Genomic DNA, 20,401 nt, shown 5'->3' on the forward strand with positions numbered 1-20,401 from the left:
AACACAGCTGCTCCAATTGACAAGTCTAAGTCTGACTGATGCTATTATGCCATATTCTTTCAGTAGTATCTACACGGAAATGTGCACACAGAGAATGCATTTTCTGGATGATCACATATGATGACAGTTCAATAATGAAGTTAAACTTGACCAACAGCCAATACATTACAGAGATTTCTGACAACTACTTGCCATATTTTACAGGATTCTTCATAGGTTGAAAGAAAAGACATGACATTACCTTGTTGGGTTGTTTTTTTTTGGCGTTTGCTATTGTAACATCCATAAATCAATGAAAAATAATCATTTGACAACCTGATTTTCCTACGACATAGTGGGAGAGTAGCAAATTCAGACATCTTGTATCCTATCTCCACAATGCCCACAGAATGGAAGTCTGAAATCGTTGGGTTTATATCAGAATCATCATGCAGCAAAGTTTAAAGAAAACCACATCCCACAGACATGTGTCAGACAGTCAAGTCTACATCACAATTTTATCTCAAACTACTCAGTATCATCCATAATCTAAGTTCTCTGCTATTCACTACTAGTAAACTTCAATGATGTCAAAAGATACACACAGCAGAAAAAGACTGCTGAAAACAAACTAAGAACATCTATCCAACTGAAGTACCCACATGCCCTTCTTCACTTTTGGCTATTGGAGCCTGCCCTCTAAATTATGTTAAGTGAGGCAGACACTATTACCAAAAGTACAGAAAATGCAGGAAGGAAGGAAGCAGTAAATATTTATCACAGATGTCTACTACACAATACCTTCCAACTGTCCCATCCTAAACTGTCCTATCACTTCCCTCGTACTGCATGGCAATGATGAATCCAACCCATATTTGCAGAGGTAAATCTGGTTAATATTTCTCTAACCTGTATCTTCCAACTCTTCCTTTCTCTTCTGCGACAACCTGTAAGGATTAAGACCAACTCAAACCTGCATTACTGTGACTAGATATTATGTCCTGCCTAGTGAAGGCACCTTCACCCATCTGCTGACTTTGAGAGCCTTCATTACCAAAAATTACTGGTTTCACGCAGAAAAGTACCTAAGCATAGGACAGCCACTATGGGCCTAAGGTTTTATATCAGATCTGATATTAGCTTGGATGTCACCTGGAGATGAAGTATTCTCAGGAACTGAAATATTAATAAACCAAATAACAGGCACAGAGAGCAACCCTGAACAGCAGCAAGAGCACTGAAACTGAGGAAGAGACAATTGCTACCTGCCAAAGCCCAAACACCTCCACGTTGGAAAACTATTCAAGTAATCAAGACCACAAAATGGACTGCAAATAGAGCTAGCTCAAATAACAAGAATACTCTGACTTCAATTAGAGTAGCTAAGAGTAGTTCAGCTACTCTAAGTGCCTACTTCTTTGTTCAATTTAACAGTGAGAGAACGGAAATTAGAAACACTGTTCAATCATAGCTTGAGCCAATTTCACAAAGAAAAGGAATCTGTTGTATTAACTCAGAAGTTACTTGGGCTGCAATGTCTTAGGGTTAAAAGCCATGGAAATTGTCTGTGTAGGTGAAACACAATAGGTGAAATGTGCTACAGTGACAGCCTGTCACTTAAAACAGGTACAGCACAGTGGTTAGTCAGGGAACTTCAGGGAGTTGACCAGCATATAAAGAATGAAGAGTAAATACCAGTGCAAGTAAATTCTTTTTTACTGCTTACGGGATACTGGGGTCACTTTAAGAGAGCATAAAAACCCTGAAATCACAGGAAAGTTAAATTTTATGCTATAAAAGCTGCTCTATTCTGTAGATAACACTTACTGGAAAAAACATCTACTGGAAAACAGGACTGTCTCTTACTTAGTTCTTCCCTCACATTTAAACATGCAATACAAGAAGCTAGAGGGGATTTGTAGAATCTCTTATTAAAAGAACCTAGAAGTTTTCATTAGAAAGATATTACCGAAAATTAATTAGAGCAGTCACTCATGTAATGGTTTATGGAGACAGAAACTTGGTTTTATCACAACCATTCTGCTGCCAATGAGCAATGGACAAATTTATAGAGCAGAAGATGACAATTAAGGAGCAGACAAGCAGAACAGTTTGGTCACTGGATTTGCCAGAAGGCTTTCAGTAGATATACCTAAAACTAAGTAAACAGAAATCTGAAGACTCACATTGACACTATAGTTGAGTATAAAACACTATTACTTTGACTTCCACCCACAAATAAAAGCAAAGCATACAGTCCTCTATCAGACTATATCTACTAGGGACTAATTAGTAAGTTGGAGGAGATAGTTTTCTTTTTACAAGTTCTTACCAAAACTAGCTCATCAACAAGTATCTTGGGCAACTTAAAGATGAGAACTAGTTGGTTACTCTTTCCTAGGCTGCTTAGATGACTGACGGGGGGGAGTGGGGAAAGGGTGGGAACCGCTACCATAGGACTATATTTTGACAATATATTGATGTTATTCTTTCAAGTTATACAGAACATTAGACTTTCTCTTGCAGCTTCAATAAACTAAGCAAGCACTTACTGGTGACAGCAAAGATTTAACTGTTATCCTTGAAGCTGGAGTACTTTACAAGACAGATATTGACATTTAAGATATATTTACAACTTTTTCATCTTTTTTCTTTTGTCAAGTTTATTTGTCACTTTCGTAAGTGGAATCTCATGGCCATGAGTGAGTGCAGTGAGGAATAAGTAAGAAATTTACTTCCTTTAGGTGACAGTGTGTTCTTAATTCAGTTCAAAAAACCTTGTGAAACTGTATCATCTGAGGGCTGTTTTAGTGACATACTGAGTTGTTGTATTTATTAGCACGGATGAAACTGCAGAGAACAATTCTGATGTTTAGACTTTTCTATATTCAACACTACTCAGAACCACAACTGATGGCACATGGTCTGAATATTTTCCTTCAAAGAAAGGAATAAACACAATATGAGTTTCTCCCCATTCATTTCTACCTTATATTATCTATTTGACCACTGGCTTACCATCTGCTAATCCAAAAGCCTATATATAATGAAAAATTAAACCTACAAGTGAAAGCACAAACCTAGTATATTCTGTATTTTCAACACCCTCAGGCACGCTGTGTAAAGCTCTGGTTAATGTCACTTCTGCTAAACTTAAAAATGACCAGCAGGTAGAAAAAGTAACCTCTGTTTCTTTTGATGTATGAGAAACAGCTAGGATGTCATATGAGCCTAGAGATATTAGCTCCAGCTTTCTCTAGTCTTCCTGAGAGAGTAATGTGACAGAAATACTACCAGAAGACAATAAATAAATAAATACAAAAATGTATTCATGTAGAGCAAGCAGGAAAATACTCAAAAGTACACAGGAAGCTAAATCACCCCATAAATTTTAAAAGTTTTCAGACAAACGCTATTCGAAAACATCAAAAGTCACCTTTATTGCTGAATACATGCAGGCTCCAAATCACAGGTGCCATTAATGTATTCCAGGCAGAAGAAGCTGTTATGTCTGCTCCCACTTCATTGCTAGAGATCATTGCTCCTGCAGAGCAGTGGACCAGCCTGTCCTCAGTGAAATTAAAATTGATGGACTCATGCTGGGTGACAGAGTCTCTTGCACTGATCCGCTTTTCAAGCACTGTTATTTGGAAGAAAATAGGAGATATGTGTCTATACGAGTTACTTGTATGAGACTGCAAAGAACACGACATCTGCTGGAAGCCAGAGCCCTTCCAAAAGTTACATTTTATCTAATTTACATGTGATGTATTTCCATGGAAGAAGATAAAAACAAACAAACAACCAAAAAAAAAAAAAAAACAACACAATCATCTTCTTATAATTGTTTAGATTCTATGTGAATAATTCCATTCCAAAACAACTACACTGAAAATAAGAAAAAAAATAAAAAAATAGTTCTGGTATTTCTTAATACAGAGAACTCCTTTATGATCAGTAAATTGGAAATATTATATAACTAATGTTGATCTTTTAATCTGAGTTAGTTACTTTTAAATAAAAACAGTTTCTTGGATATTTACACTACAGTCCACAGCAACTGTACAAAAATGAACAACAATGTGCCTCCTAAATCTTAGATAATTGGGCAAAATAAAGTGAACTGCACTTAGAAAACTTAAGTGAAAAACAATTCTAGTTCTCATTCTTGCTCCTCAAGAAAGAATCACAGAATCATAGAATGGCCTGGGTTAAAAAGGACCACAATGCTCACCTAGTTCCAATCCCCTGCTACGTGCAGGGTCGCCAACCAGCAGACCAGGCTGCCCAGAGCCACATCCAGCCTGGCCTTGAATGCCTCCAGGGATGGGGCATCCACAACCTCCTTGGGCAACCTGTTCCAGTGCGTCACCACCCTCTGTGTGAAAAACATCCTCCTAATATCTAACCTAAACCTCCCATCTCAGTTTAAGATGATTCACCCTTACCCTATCACTATCCACTCTCATAAACAGTTGTAAGAACTGAGGACGACCACTTTAAAAGCCTAGTTCAACTGAAGAAACCCTCCTCTATTCATCGTTACATCAAACTACCAGTCTGTCACCTCAATTTTTCAGTTCCTGTCTTTGGCCAACAGCAATACTGAGCACTGCATTCCAGCAGAACCTGTACAATAAAAAATGTTGTTAGCTAAAGATGGTACATAATTTGCCAGGTCAGTCTTTAGGTAGGAGAGGAACGTCAGAGAGTGATCCATCTGGTAGGACAGTTATCCATTGCCTCTGCCAGCTACTAACATTACATGGAAACCACTGGGCGGTGTTTTCAGCTGTAGATCTCAAGCTCTGGTAACCGTACATGGCAGAACTCACTTCAGTTTGTCCTGCACACAGTGAAGCTCACTTACTGCTGCATTATGAACACTCAACTATTCCAGACTTCTGGAAACTAAGCTTTCATGCAATTGCATGCAACACCTTTCTCCCACACTGAAAACAGCCTCTCCCACACTATCAACCACTTTACTAATATGAATCTTTTATGACCAAAGAAAACAGACGGTAAGAACAATTTTTACCACTCAGCATCAGCAGTCCTGCCAAGTCAGATTCCACTGTACTCAGTGCTACACCAATTTCAATGTTAAAGTCATGAAAACATGGCATTTTGCAGGTGCCTCCAACACTGCATATGTTTCTGTCAAATCCCTTGTTATATCTTATTGAATTGGTCAGAACCATATTTGCTGGGCAGCCAGCAAGCAGGTAATTTTCAATAAAATTTGACAAGAGTTAACACAGAAGCAATCAGGCTACTCTACAAAAAGGCACAGGCTCACCAATAACTTTTTACAAGCACAACATGATTTCTGTTGTCATTCCTAGCATTACAGCCGTGCCAGTTATAACAAAGCAATTCAGGAATTTCTAATTTAATCCACCCTCCCACACGAATGAGTACCTTTGCCATAACTGATGTTATGAATGACTATGATCAAGCATTGTGAAAACAGAAGTTTAAATTCTTCACTGTTGCAATATGCTAGTGCTTTGATACGAAAAAAATTTCCAAGAAAGCTTTAGGCACAGTCTTTTTACCCACTGGAACAATCCGAGAACACAGCAAGGACAATAAGCTTTTGCACTGTCTCACCAAAATATACGGAAACTGCTTTCCATTAGCCTTAGCTTGACAGAAAGATGCAGGTACTTCCTTTCTCCCCCAAACACCCAGCAGTGTGCATTCTCACTTCCAAAAGAAATCATGTAGAAAGCAAGATTCCCAAGACTTACCATTTGGTTACCACAAGCAGTTTCAGAGTTAAAGTATTTAAAAGCCTTGTCTTGTAACTATTAGGAGCAGGTTGTTAATCTCCTGTTTCCATTATCAGATACCCTCATCACTTTAAGTATTGGCAATGTATGTTGCAGATGCAAACAGCCAAGCTCTAGTAAAAGAATCAGTGGGTGTATGGCAAATGAAGGCAATGGCAATGCCTTCTAGTAGGATACAAACCCCACAGAGCAATAGCAGGTAAAAAGGAAGGAAAATTTGCTCCTCCCTTCCAATGACCAGTGATAGCTCAAGAGCAGTTGCAATCTCTATCCAGAGAGACACAAATCCCTCAGCTGCTAACCTTTACATGAGAGAGAGGAGGGATGGACCCAGGCTCCACCCCTTCCAGTCACTCAGGTGCACTGCTTGTCCCTGAGCTCCTTGGGTTAGCCATGCCTTCTCACATGGTGCTCAACCATCGGTTCAGGCTGTGACCTGGCAGTTCCACTGCAGTGGGTCAGAGCAGTTTCATTTGATTTGTACAGCTTGAACTCTCCCATTTCTGCTCTGCTTTTTGTGGTGGTGGTTTCTTCCTTCTAGCTTTCTGCATAGTTTCTAATTATGACAAAAACCAATACTATACTAAGTATTTGTCTATTTAACCACTTCTTTGTATTTTTCTTCCATTTTCTTCCCAAATAGTATAAACTACTCACAAACACTCTCATCAGATGCTGATCCTCAGCTGTTAGTTTCTCTTGCCTAGCACCCCAAACAGAAAAGATGTGATTCAGAACATACACCCATTATTCCCCCTCTCCTCAACAAAACAACTTGCATCTAAGACATTGTAATTGGAGATGTTCAAGTGAGGAAAACAAAATTCTCTAATGGAACTCAAGTCTCAAATGAAAACAGAACCTACAAGTCATACATTTAACAGCCATATCTAAAAACCATTATTTTGCACACACATTATTTCTCACAAGAAAACACTGTAAAGAAGTAATACTTCTCAACTTAGAGAGCAAAAACAAACACATTTTCCCAGCAGTGATTTCATACTGAAAGATCATTCTGGTTCTGCAGAGCCCTTTGGCACCCTACTGCCTCCCTCCCATACACTTCCCCATACACCAGATCCAGCACTGCACCCTCTTTGCTCAGAATGAAATGAAAAGCAATGGCAAGGAAATAGCGTGATAGAAGGAGAAAAAAAAAACACTAAACACACTTGGAGAAAAAGTCCTTAATAACAGACTGAAATTCTTGCAAATAATATTAAGGTATTCCTTAGATTCCTCCAGTAACCGATGCTTGCTGTTAAAACTGCAATCACAAGCTTGCCTACCACGCAGCCCATGAAACCACGACAGAGAAGGGAATTTTGGGGGGGGGAAAAAAAAAAAAAGGACACAACATAACTGAACTTCTGCATCAAACACTGGGCAATAAACCAACTCCTAAGTTTAAATGCTCTTTGAAACAGAACAGATCCATCATAATTAGTTCAAGTAATTAAAGTATGACAATACTACTAGGGAAAAAAGCGAGCAGAACAAGTGTAGATCATTATAGATAAGGCACAAAAGCAGAGCTCCAGTAGTTTTCAGATTTCCAGAACTTAGTTACAGTTCCATAATTTTTATAGTTTTCTTTTTAAAAGTGTTCAATTCAGTATTCCAATAACTAAATGCAGTTGAAGGAATGTAATGAAAGTCAAAACTCAACATATGAGTACAGTAGGCATTTTCAGTCTCTTAGACATCTGTTCTTGATGTCCTGACACCATCTCAAAAATGCAATCCGTGAGAAACCATACTGTATATTCTTCCTGTACCAGCTGCTTTCTCTATTATCACTGACAGTTCCATTTAAGCTGTCCAAGTCCCTCGGTTGAGAAAGCTATTCCACACCCCTAGTGTTCAATCTGTTCAGACATAAATTGTGAAAAATCCGGTCCTAAACTCAAGGGGAATAAAATTCCAAAAGGTTTCAAGCCATTGGCCTGATCTCTGGAACCAACAGTCAGTCTGCCCAGTTCTAATTATTAAAAAATGCAACATTTTTACAGCTGATCTTTACTTTCAAGTATTTTCTCCAATTCACTTCCTAGAACACCAACCAACCCTACACTCATTGCCACAGCATCAAATAAAAGATCAGATAAAGGGGAAAATATTGAAAGGGGCCCCTCAAACACAAGAAAGACGACAGGTGGATTCATGCCACTTATCTTGTCCTGCTTCATATCCCTTCAGATTTAACTGCCAACCCAGCAATTCAACACAGGAAGGATCAAGACTAGATTCAGCACCTGTTCAACACTTTTTCCTCAAGACTTTAATTCTTCCATTTAAAAATTAGAAAAGACATGAACACAAGCCATCAGGTTAACAGTTCTAAGCTGCTCCAGCACCTGCTTAGAAGGTCTTGCTATTTTCTATGACTCATCCTTCAACACAGAACTCCTACCAGAACATCTGTGCCCAAGAAAGGCCCACCTGAGCCTCCTACCAACTTTCACAGTTGTCTGCACCCTCCATTACAGCTCATGCATGACAGAGACGGTCCCGACAGACTTCACACACTGACAGTGTGGCACAGTCACAGTGTGAAAGGGGAACCTTCAGTTCTTCCTACGTTTGAACAATCCGCCAGCCTCCCAAAGCCTAGCAGAAATGCAGCATGTATTACAGGCTTTCTTCTGAGCAATAATATTTGACACTTCAAGCCCCTGTGAAAGACAGGGCAGCTGAAGGAGACTGCCCAAAGACACCACCTGCTTACTGCCTGCAACTAATTCCTACATATATATCCACATCTAACAGTTTTGCTTTCAGATAGTGGCTGTTGTCTTACCTTCTTATGCTAAGTCTCAATTAGTACCTTATTTAAGAAAAGTAGTAACATGCTATTTTCCCAGCATAATCACATTTTTGCTATCAAAATATAACTGGGGGGTGAAGGGGGTTTAGAACTAGCAGTCCTCCTAGCAAGTTATTTAATTATAGAAGAAACCTGAAGACCTAGAAGTTTCTGGTATCTCAGTCTTTTCTTGTGTTATTTTTCTGATTTTCTATGATTCTCCTCAGGACATTCTGCTCTGTGAACTGCCAAGACTTAGTCCATGTACTAACATTAAAAAAAAAAAAGCAAGAAAGTATTTACACAACTAATCCTGGTTTATTTTCATATTGGCTAGATTCCAAGCTGACGTATTTTCAATATTCAGAAGCCAACCCCTTAAAAAGAATCTATCCAGAGAAAGATACTGACTGTATTGCATTACAACAGCAAAATCCAACAGGGTACAAAGCATATTCCATCCCATCAACAAATAATATAGCATAACTATAGCTGCCTTGAGTCAGCTAAGCTTTATGGAGGTTTTATCACAGTTCACTGACTTCTCTGTCAGACCTTCATAGTTCAACCTTGTTTTGCAATGCCCTGTCCTCAGCAAGAATCATTGCCAGAAGCCAACAACTCTTCAGTATTATGTTTTTAGCTATGTACTGGAGCATCAAGGAATAAGAGATCTCAAGATGTAATAATTTTCCTGTAAACTGAAAGACTACTGTTTCAATTTGAAAACCACAGCATCTTATAATCAATGACAGCCACTTCTGGATCTCAGTTCTACAGCAAAAGATAAACCTAAACACATATCTAAACCTCTGACAATGATTTAACAAGGAAAGGCTCTTTATTAGGGATCTAGCACTTCCTCCTCTAACTTCAATAGACAGTGCTTCATTTAAGGCTTGCCCAAATTCTACAAAGAACCTATGGTATTACCTGATAAAACAGACAATTCTGGGGTTGGCTTTTGTTTTTTAGAAAACACAACAGTGTAAAATATGGGGTTTTTTAAGAAAAAAAGATAACAGCTGTGCTACAACTTAGTTCTAGAAACTACTTTTACAGAGTAATGTATTGCAAACCTGACAAGGATACAACCTCACTGTCAGATTTTTTTTTTAATTGCATGTGTTGTAATGTGTTCCAAGCGTTAATAACGTTTCCAGCAAAGCAGTAAATTAGAACAGTTCATAACTCACTTTTATCTGAAATGTTCTTGTCTTCATCATCTAGGTCAGGGCTGTAATGCCAAAACTGGTGCATACAAGCATTTGGCTCTTTTGTTTTTTTTTTCTTGATAATTCTCCCATGTTCATCTAGCTATTGTAGCACGTGGACCTGCGTACATTACCCGTGTAATTTATAGGGGAGAAGCAGCCTGGTTTTAGCTGTTTTTCAAACCCTGGAACACATAATAAGAGCTGACCACCACCTACAAAAGCAATAAACACAAAGATTTCAAAGGCAGTTTCCAGATGCAGAAAGGCACACACACTGATGCCAGGAAACAGCAGTCCTCATACCACTTCTTCATTCCTCTCTCATTCCACATAGCATCGTTTACATAATTCATAAAGGTATATTCCCTACAGTTATTCCAGACACAAATTATTATAATATATTCTATATGATTACATAGACTATCAGACACTTTCAGGCAGACACACACTTTCTGAACACACCTGTTGGGGCAATAATTTTCATGCAAGTTAAAACCAGATATATTATTTCATCAAATTTGTTGTGTGTGATTACTACACTGCTTAAAGCAGCTGTTATTTTTTCACTTTCAAGATGATAACTTATTATCTAGGTTCTCCAAATTGAACCTCATGAATACTGGCACTTCTCCCAACAGCAATGTTCATTTAAAATACTATTTCACCCACAGAACCTGTTGAACAAGTAATATTTATTCTGTGCTCATAAACAACAGGGCGAGAACTCAGCTATGTTAACACTAATGCCATTTTTGTGAGTTGCCTGTATTTTTTAAAATATATTTATTTATATGAAACTAAATAACGCAATGGGCAATTTAAGGAGGTCCTGCTTCTGGAATTTTCCTATTTTCCAGTTCCTCTCTTCCCTACAGCTTGTTTTTCTTAGCTTTAAAAAAAAAAAATCTGTAATCACCAAATCCCCATTTTGAAATTACAAACATATTCATGATCACGCTAAGCCTTCTCTATACATCATATGGATAAAACTAAGACATACAAAGTAAGGAAGCTGCTTTCCAGTTACCATTGCACTGGCTCACTTCCATCTCTTCTCCAGCTTACTTCTATCTCTTCTCCATCTCAACAAGTTCAAACAAAGCTCTGCAGAAACCAGATCTTTCTTTCTTACTACATCATCTCTTATGAGAGCTGGAATTTCTCGGCTCTCTGTGACAATGCTCTGCATAGGGCTGGCCCTACCTTTTCTTTTGGAATTGTTGATTCATTGATGAAGATGAGAAGTTAAAGCTTCTGTGTTTGGTCTTGACAGCTGATGTGCAGCCCTCTTCACAACACAGCATCTTCTCAACAGCGCTTCTTAGAAACATATGCACAGAATCCACAGTCCACCAAATGGTGGTTTCATCAATATGTTGTGAGATATTCAGAGTATTAGCCGTGATCCCCCTGGAGACAGCGTATGATTTGCAAGCAACATTTACTTTGAAAGACCTTTACGTGTTAAGTTGCTGCTTTATACCTATTTCTAAAATCTCTGTCTTATATATGCACAAATCCAGATACTCATTCTTTAATCAAAAACAAAGAAACAATACATATGACCTTTAAAAGGAAAAATCATCACATACACTTGAATTTACACATGAACAATACTGTGTTTAAAAGGGCAAAGATAAGCCTGGCACAGGACTATACGTCCAGGTGGGCGCTGTCAGTAGCTTCCTCTGGCTGCAGTTGACATGCTATTAATGTGGAACAAGCTCTGCCACAGAAGGTGGGAGAGGTAAGAAAGCAGAAAAATACTGGCACTGCCCAGAGCGTTCTGCAAAGTAGAAAAGAATAATTTCTGTCTACTTCTGTGCCGTTCTTAAAGTAAGATTAAAACTAAGAAATAGAGCAAATTTTCTCACATGGGTTTTTTTTTTCTCACACAGGCTTCCTCGACATCATTCTGAATATATATTACATGATTTCTAGACTTTCTTTTTCATTAAAAAAAAAAAATTGCTAAAGGTCTCTGTACTGTCTTCTGTTTTGTATCTACTTCTTCATTCCTTCCTTCGTTTCCTCCTTCTCCATGGGCTCCCTTTCCCTCCATCAATCCTCCTCCAGCAGCTTTTATTTCTTTCTTAAGTTTCTCCCACCATTGTACACCTCATCTTTCTTCCCCTGCTCTACTGTCAAATCACCCTTTCCTTCCACTTGCTTAATAAAAATAAGATAAAAAGACTGACATGTAACCCAACAGAATCAAAGCCTAATAACCAGGTAAGATTAAATGTGCCTAATGGAAAAAAAGAAAAAAAAAGAAAAAACTTATGCCTATGGTGTGAAAGGCAAACCTTCCAATTGAGAGAGACTTTTCCTGTTTTCAAGAACGAGAGCTTCTATAAAAAGCTTACTGTGATAAGGCACCCAAAAAAAAAAAAAAAACCTTCAGAAGAGGTTTTTGTGCCAGTGCAAAATGCCCAAATGCTTGCAGCAATGAATAACACATTTTTTGTTGCTCCATCCTGCCTACACCTAGGTAAGTTAGTCATGAGCCAATTCACTTTTTTTTTTCCCGTAACCAGAGTAAAAGAAGCATGGAGACCCCAGTACAATTCTACTTCAGCAAGAGACATTAAATGCATTGAAAAACAGCTAAAGGACGCAGACAGCCTCAAAATATAACAGAGCAAGGATCTTCAAGTGAATGCATTTCTAATAGCGTTCCTTGGCAATCAGTTCTTGGCTTAAAGTTTTTAGCAATGACCTAGATGAAAAAAATCTCCATAAAGACTTGCTGATAACATGAAAATAAGCTATCCTCAGCAAATAGCAGGCATTCTAATGTCAAAATAAAAAATCATACATCTAGTGACAAAAGGAGCTGTAATTACAAGAAGGAAGATTGACCTGGAAAAGCATGTATATATATATATGTGTGTGTATGTATATATATATGTGTGTGTGTGTATGTATATATATGTGTGTGTGTGTATGTATATATATGTGTGTGTGTGTATGTATATATATGTGTGTGTGTATGTATATATATATATATATAGCCAATCCTTTCACTAATATATTTTTCCAAAGTAATTCTTCAACTAATAATCAGTTTCACCAGTTATATTTTTAAATGCTCTTAAATGCTTTTAATGTTTATAAACAAATAATTACTACTTTTCCCCCTACAAAAATAAGGCATCCATAAGCCATGAGAAACTCTAAGACTTATCAGGGAAGATGAAAAACCTTGTGCTAACTATGGATAGAGCACACAGCAGGGAGACATTTTATCACCTTCCTACTGGAAAAAAAAAAAAAAAAAGAGCATCACAGTACTTCCAAAATGAGTATGCTAATGGACATCAGAAGAAGAATAAGAAGCAACACATACAGCTTAGAGAAAAGCCTAACAAGCATTAGACCACATACAACTCAAGTAAGGCAAGCAGACAGCTGCAAGAGAAGAGGTACGGATGTATCTGTCTGGAGAACCAGAGCAACACCACGGAACATGAAGTATCACTGCTGTGTGTACTGAGAGTTAAATTCACAAGTCAAAACAAAGCTAATTTCCCAAAACTGTAATGGAGACCTTAAAAGCTACGCTTGTGGACATTTTAAGCAGGAAATACTGAATTGGAGAAAATGGGATGTATTACATTTGCATTTGTTCCCTAGTGCAATCACAATTAACTGCATATAGTTCCAGTGTCCAGACTTGAAGGAAAACATTGAAATAGCCAATAGTAATCATAAGGTCATAAATTATTAAAATTATGGGAATCTTGACTTGCAGCTCCACTGAAGATTCCACCGGTTCAGCTATCAACAGAGAAATGATAACATCACCATTCCAAAGAGACTGCACAAGGAAATGAAATTTGGTAAGTGGTGTTTTCTGTCTCCTATACAGCACACATAACAATGTTAGAGTAAAAAAATAAAAATAAAAGGTTGACACATATTAAGAAAGGCAGTTTTTTAAGCAGTGAGTAATTAAAGTTGGCTCCAATGGTCAAGAATGCTCTACCACTGGAAGAAAAAGTCTCACGTTCCCAGAGAAACACAAGTCTAGGTGAAACAGGAATCAAGACACGCTGTGGCTTGTGCTAGATAACTGGTACTTAGAATCTAAATTACTCAATTTACCTGTTAATTATGATGGCTGCTCTCAAAGTAATGCCTCCTATTTTATTATGTTGGCCTGCAAAATCAGAGGTCATCACCACAGTGACTAAGCTGAAGGCTCAAACTTCTTCCAGAACCAGGGCAGAGAAGACAACCACCTTTCTCTTGCAACATGACAACACCGAGCTTCATACCAGCTTGAAGATCACGGAGGGCACTGCCAATGTTTACAGGACTGTCCTACCACACCCACCATACAGTCCATTGGCTCCTTCTGAATTCCATCTGTTCAGGCCGATGGAAGATGAACTGCATGGGCAACATTTTCCTAGCAACAACATCATCATAGTAGCTGTGAAGTAGCAGGTCACCTCACTGATGCAGTTTTTTTACAAGCAAGGCATGCTGGCTCTTGTTCATCGCCAGTGAAAATGCACAGCTAATGGTGCTGGGTATGCTGAAAAAATCGTGCTTTGTAGGTGATAGCTTACTCTATCAGTCTTACTGTGTTCTTTGTATCTTTAGTTACCAAGGAAATATATAGGAGGCATTACTTTTGGTGTGATGTAAATGCCATCCTGGAAAGAGAAGCACAGTAGTACTTCAACAGTGTTTACTGAAATATATTTGCAACAGAAAAAAGAAAAAAAAGAAGCATTGCCTCCCTGGATAAGGTTCTAAAATGCGCTCAGCCATCTTAGGAAGATATTCCAAAATCCTAAAAGATCTAAAGCATAACGACATGATACTTGGGAAAAAAAAAATTAAGTTCTGGAAGTATATTAGGCCAAGAAAAGAAACTCAACTTTTTTATTTATATTAAATTCAATACTTTTTGTTTCATTCATCCATTATAATGCTGATTTAAAATATATCATTTTACATTAAGAGTTGACAGTGATTTTCAGTACCCTTTTCACTTGAAAAGTTTTAAATATAATAAAACCCTTTTAAATATATCATAAAGAACAAGGTAAGAATTATTATATTACTTAGGCAAAGAGAAGCTAAAGCCCAAATGCATTCTTCTTATTTAATAATTGCTTTTAAATATAAAGTGATGTGAAAAACCTCTTGAATACATTTCTTATATACTACCAAAAAGACTCCAAGGCACATTACTTAGTTTAACAACTTACTGTCACTTCACCTACTTGAACACAAATCCATATGCACAGACGGGTGCATTTTTTCAGATGAGCTAACAAGAGCATGTGTGCTCCCTCTAACCACATTTATCACTGCGCTGCTAAGCACAGAGATCTCCATTCAAAAAGACAGTAGTGAGATGAACTAGTAATAACTAAATCCAGATAAGGGTAAGTGCTAGAGCCAACTGCCACTTCTTTTCACTGTCTGAAAGCAAAGTGTGACATCTGGGTGAAAGGAAGACCGCAGTCTATTTTGTCTGTCGTTTCATTCCCTCTGGTACCAAGACTGCTGTTCAGCTCTGAAGTGCACTTGAAAATCCCAAACACACTGACTGAGTGAAAGTGCTCAAGTCTCCTTTGTCTTAAACAGACTTTTCCTATGCCTATGATGCCATCAAGCATCTTACATAGTAAGTAATCATACATTATATGAACTTATCCCCACATAGGCATAAGTAGCAGTGACGCTACATGAGACGGGCAGTCAAAGAACTTGGGTTACCTGCCTGGGGGCAAGAGAAATGTGGATTGCTTGGAGAACAGCCATAGCCATCTCCAAAGTCCAAACCACAAGACCATCCTTCTAACTTTCAACCTCACATTCAAAGTTTTTTTTCTCCAAAATGTTTCTTTTAAGCATTACTGAGGGCAGAGAGACAGAATGATCGATTTCTCTTGCTGCCATTACCTTGATAAAAGCCTTTCTCTAACTTCACTCCTCTGTTCCAAAAGCCTTCTCCATTCTCCTGACATATCTGCTTAGAGGCAACAGAAAAAGCTATTCAAGACAAATCAAGCAGTTAGTGATCAAACAAGTTAGGTTTAATCAACCATTACCTAAGCACAGACAGGGCGCATCTTCACTTAAAATTTTAACTTTCCTACAATTAAATTAGAGGCATACAACAAAGAGTTTATAGGTCATTTATTTTTTTTCTAACAATCATCTTCAACAATAAATAATTAGGAGCAAAAAGTTTCAATAGCAAAAAGTGAAAGAAATGGAGTATAACAAGGAAAGCTCACATTTCAATATTATTATTTTTGCTACCTAGATTTCAGGATTAAGGAAAAAAAAATGATTAGCATATAATCTAAAACAGCAATTACTAATAAGTGATTTTTGACATTTTAAGTTCCAAGTTTACTTGAAACTAACAACATACATTTAACTTTCAATAACATATTCAAGTATAGTCATATTTCTCCAGTAACCACCTACTTGCTTTTTACACTGGAAAAAGGTCACAATTCACTCCTAGAACTTGAATGGTACCAATGAAAGAACCTGGAGCAGCCATCACTGTATTAGACTATTTAATCTTTGACCCTCAACGTGTTTTGCACCTCTCTCATGACAGGGAAGAAACAAACAGAAAGGCTGGGCTGCAGCATTTGCTTTATAGTTAGTACCGTATGAAAGCAGACAGAAGACGACTGCAAGAGTTGGACAAACTCTTTTTCCCTTGGCAATACGTTGCCTACTAACGCATCCAAGAATACCCTTAGCTTTTTATCTGCAAGGGCACACGTCTGACCCGCTTATCTTGGTGTTTACCACCACTCCCAAGTCCTTTTCTGCTGGGGGCCACCCAGCTGAAAATCAGCACATCTGGCATTATTACTCCCCAGAACGACTTGCCATCTCTCTTTGTTGAACTCCACATCAATCTACTTCCAACCATGTCACTCTGGATGGCTGCACATTCCTTTGAGTAAGCCACTTCCCTCAGTTTCGTGAATCTGCAAGTTTACTATACCTCATCATCCACATTTTTAATTAAGACTTGGAACAAGACTGTTCCCAGAATCAACTCCTAGGGTACTCTGCTCAATACTTACCCCCAGTTAGATTTTTCACCACTAATCACTACTCTGTGTTGATAATCAGCCAGTTATGGATCCACTTCACTATCTGCTCATCCAGATCATACTTAAATAGCTTCTCAATGATGACCATATGGGGCCCGGTACCAAAGATCCAGGAAAGTAACTTCCACATCTCCACCCTCATCTACAAGGCTTGTGATTTCACTGTAGAACCTTATCAGGTTGTCAGGCGTTACTTCGCCTTGGTGAATCCACACTGACTACTCCTGATCATCATCTTCATAGGTCTGGAAATGGTTTCCAGGATCAGCTGTCTCATTACCTTTAAAGTGACTAAGGGAAGGCTGACCAGCCTGTAGTTACCTGTATTCTTCATCTGCCTTTCTTGAAAATAAGAGCAATGTTTGTTTTCCTCCAGTCTCCCAGCATTCCTCCAAGTTTCCCTTATTGAGCAAATACCAAGAGCTGCATCTCAATCACATTTGCAAGCTCCGTCAGCACTCATGGGCGCATCCCATCAGGGCTTATGGACTTAAGAATGTCCAGTTTGCTTAAGTGTTCCCTGACTTTATCCTCCTCCACTAAACTTACAACTTCCTTGCTCCAGCCTTTCCTTCTGATCTCTGGAAATTAGTGTTCCAGAAGGCTACCTTGCTGCTGAAGAAGGCATTCAGTACCTCAGCCTTACCACTCAGGTAATCAAATCTCCTGTTTCACTAAGGAACATTTTCGTAGTGTTCTTTATGTCACTAATATACTTGTTAAGGGGAACAGGAAAGGCTTAGCCTGATTCAACTCTATCTACGGACTTTAGCTATCCTAACTTCATCCCCAGCTGTTCTCTGTATTCCTTTCAGGTTACCTGACCTTGCTTTCATCCTCTGTAGGCTTCCTTCTTGTATTTGAGCTTGGCCAGCAGAACCTTGTTCATTCATGCAGGCCCCCTGTTGCTAACACCAGTCCTGCAGCCAATTACTGACCTGTCCTGACAGTGAGATATTCTAGTATCTCAGATCAGACACAAATGTTCTTACATGAAAGTGTCTGTGCTTGAGGTTGTTTTGCTCTCTGCCTTCAGACCTGTGAAAATCAACGGCAAGTCAGACTTTAGCAGAGACACTCTAAAAGCCCAGCCCCCTTGACAACTTTACTGTGCAGCAAACTGCCACAAAACAAACAAAAAAACAGCCCTTCCTTCTGCTGGTGTGAGAAAGGGAAAAAAAAAAAATCACCAGCTAGCTCTTTTCCAAAACAGGCTGTTCCTGAACCTGCTGGAAGAGAACAAATAGATTTATTTAGCAATAGACAATAAACCCTCAAAAATTCTTAAAATAGAAATTAATGCAGCTCTCAAGATTGACTGAACCGGAGTCCTTCAATTACTTCAGCTATTGTTCATCAAAGTGTTATGCTTCAATATTGCCCTGTCCAAAATAGGAATATCTTGCATAATCCCCTTAAAGGAGGATTGATAAAAAAGCCACACCAATGTATTGTAATTCAAACAAGACAAAAACGTCTTCGGAATTTTAGAGGTCACCCTGCATAATAAGCGTGGAATAACTTAGGAAAGAAAGCCTTTCTACTTCAATACCTCAAGGCAGAAGCTAATGTTAAATGCATTTAAATTATTTAGGCTAACAGATAAGGTACTTTAAAGAACATTTCAAATCCACAATAACTGAACTCTATCAGTTTCCTCTTTATTGTTCCATTTTATTTATATTCATGTCATCTGGCTGTATCGATCATGAAGTTAAACAATCCTACATTTTTTCAGATTAAGTAAACTCAGAACTAATTTCTATGATCATTCCACAATACATACAATCCCAAACAGACAATCACACTTTAACCCACGCATACTCATTTACTGGAAATTACAATAAGACCGACTTCTGTAATCTTCCAGTAGCAACTGTTTTGTTTAAAATTGGCATCACCAATCCCAGTTAACACACACATAGATCAAGGAACACCTGAATAAACTAGAAACACCACTTAGCCCAGAGGCTGTCTCATCACAAACCATGTAGTAAAATAGCCAGATCTACACAAAATAAGATGAGCGGTTGACAAAGCATTATACAGCAGGATTAAAATAGACTGCTAAGAGTAAAATAATATTAACCTCCAAGTGCTACAGTGGAACTGTTCACGCGACATTTATCTCTGTGATGTTTTCAGACAGAAGTTTCTCAGACATACGTAGATCATACACATTGTCTTAAACTGCCATCCTTATCAGAGATCTAATCAGTACTAAACGCTGCCCAAAGCTAACAGGCAGCAGTTCTAGACCCAAAGATTTACAAGCAAAGACCTCAATTTTGCAATTTCCATCAGTTACCTGAAAATGACCCTTAGCAACACTCACATGATTAGAAAAAGTTACTGCTTCTACCAAAAGAGATGGCGGTACCAGGAAAAAAAATAAAATGGAGGGAGGATTAGTTGTTCATTTTAATATCAAAATGTGTTTATTTGGTTCTTAAACAAAGCGACAGAAGGTCTGCATAAATCAGTAACGGACAGGATTCCGACACGAATCTAGCACAGAGCAGCAATAGTCAAGAGAAAGTCAAGGGTTTTCTCTATGTCTCCATGAGAGCAGCCTATACATGTAAGTGAAAGACGCCTGGTTTACGGAGAGAAGTGCCTATCCATATTGGACCTGTTCACCATCACCCACAGTGGGTATAATTTGTGCATGCCCTCTCGTGCATGAAATCAGAGCAGTTTCTGAAACTTTTCAGCAAGTATTGCTATAGCACTGCTCCACAAGAGTCAGCATCAAAGCATCCTCGGCATCCGTACTATTTAATTTTCTCACTTAGAAATTCTTTAAAATTACTGCTGGAGCATCCAAGAGAGAGCTATGCCTGCATTCTCACTGCTTGGGATCACTCAATGTAAGCAAAGTTTTCTTTCTCACTTTCCAAAGGCTTGTGGCTGGACCTGCAGACATTCTCTCTATAGCCACCGTCTCACTTCAGAGCCGTACATTAAAAAGTTGAGGTACGGATACCCAATCTCACCCACCCAGTAACAGCAAGAAGTAAAGCAGCAATGGAGAGCCTCCCGCGTTCCACGGACCCCAACGCATGGTTCTCAGTCCCACAACCCGCGGCGAGGCCCCACGCCCAGCGGGGCGCACAGCGGCCGTCCCGCCCGCAGCCGGCCGCCACCTCAGCGCAGCGCAGCACCTGTCACGCAGGAAGGGCAGCGCGGCAGCCCGCCGAGCACCGGCTAACCGCTTCCTCGGTGGCCCTCCCCGAAGCCAACAAATCACACCGGTGACTGCAGACACGAGTACGGCACCTCTCGCTCGCTCGCTCGCTCCGTGAGGCTCGCACCCGTTCTGGTTATCCCGCCCAACTTTCCCAGCGTGAGGAAGGTAAGTTGCCCGAGGAGTACCGCGGAAAGGGAGCCGGGAGCCCCCCGCACCCCCACAGCGGTGCGCTTCTGCTTCGGATGGAAAATAAAACGAAACGAAACGAAAATAAATACCGAGGGCTGCAGGAGGGAGCA

The 20,401-nt window shown here is 39.0% G+C and overlaps 1 protein-coding gene across 1 annotated transcript in view; it reads right to left on the minus strand.

Moving 5' to 3' along the window:
- The window catches only part of OSBPL10 (oxysterol binding protein like 10), a 112,307-nt gene that overhangs the window by 79,475 nt on the left and 12,431 nt on the right, over positions 1-20,401 (minus strand). The window contains exon 2 of the mRNA XM_031554050.1: positions 19,956-20,338. Within this exon, the coding sequence (XP_031409910.1) occupies positions 19,956-20,338 (383 nt within the window). The remainder of the gene's footprint in view (positions 1-19,955; positions 20,339-20,401) is intronic.

This window comes from Meleagris gallopavo, chromosome 6, assembly GCF_000146605.3.
Source record: "Meleagris gallopavo isolate NT-WF06-2002-E0010 breed Aviagen turkey brand Nicholas breeding stock chromosome 6, Turkey_5.1, whole genome shotgun sequence".
Classification (NCBI taxonomy): Eukaryota; Metazoa; Chordata; class Aves; order Galliformes; family Phasianidae; genus Meleagris; species Meleagris gallopavo.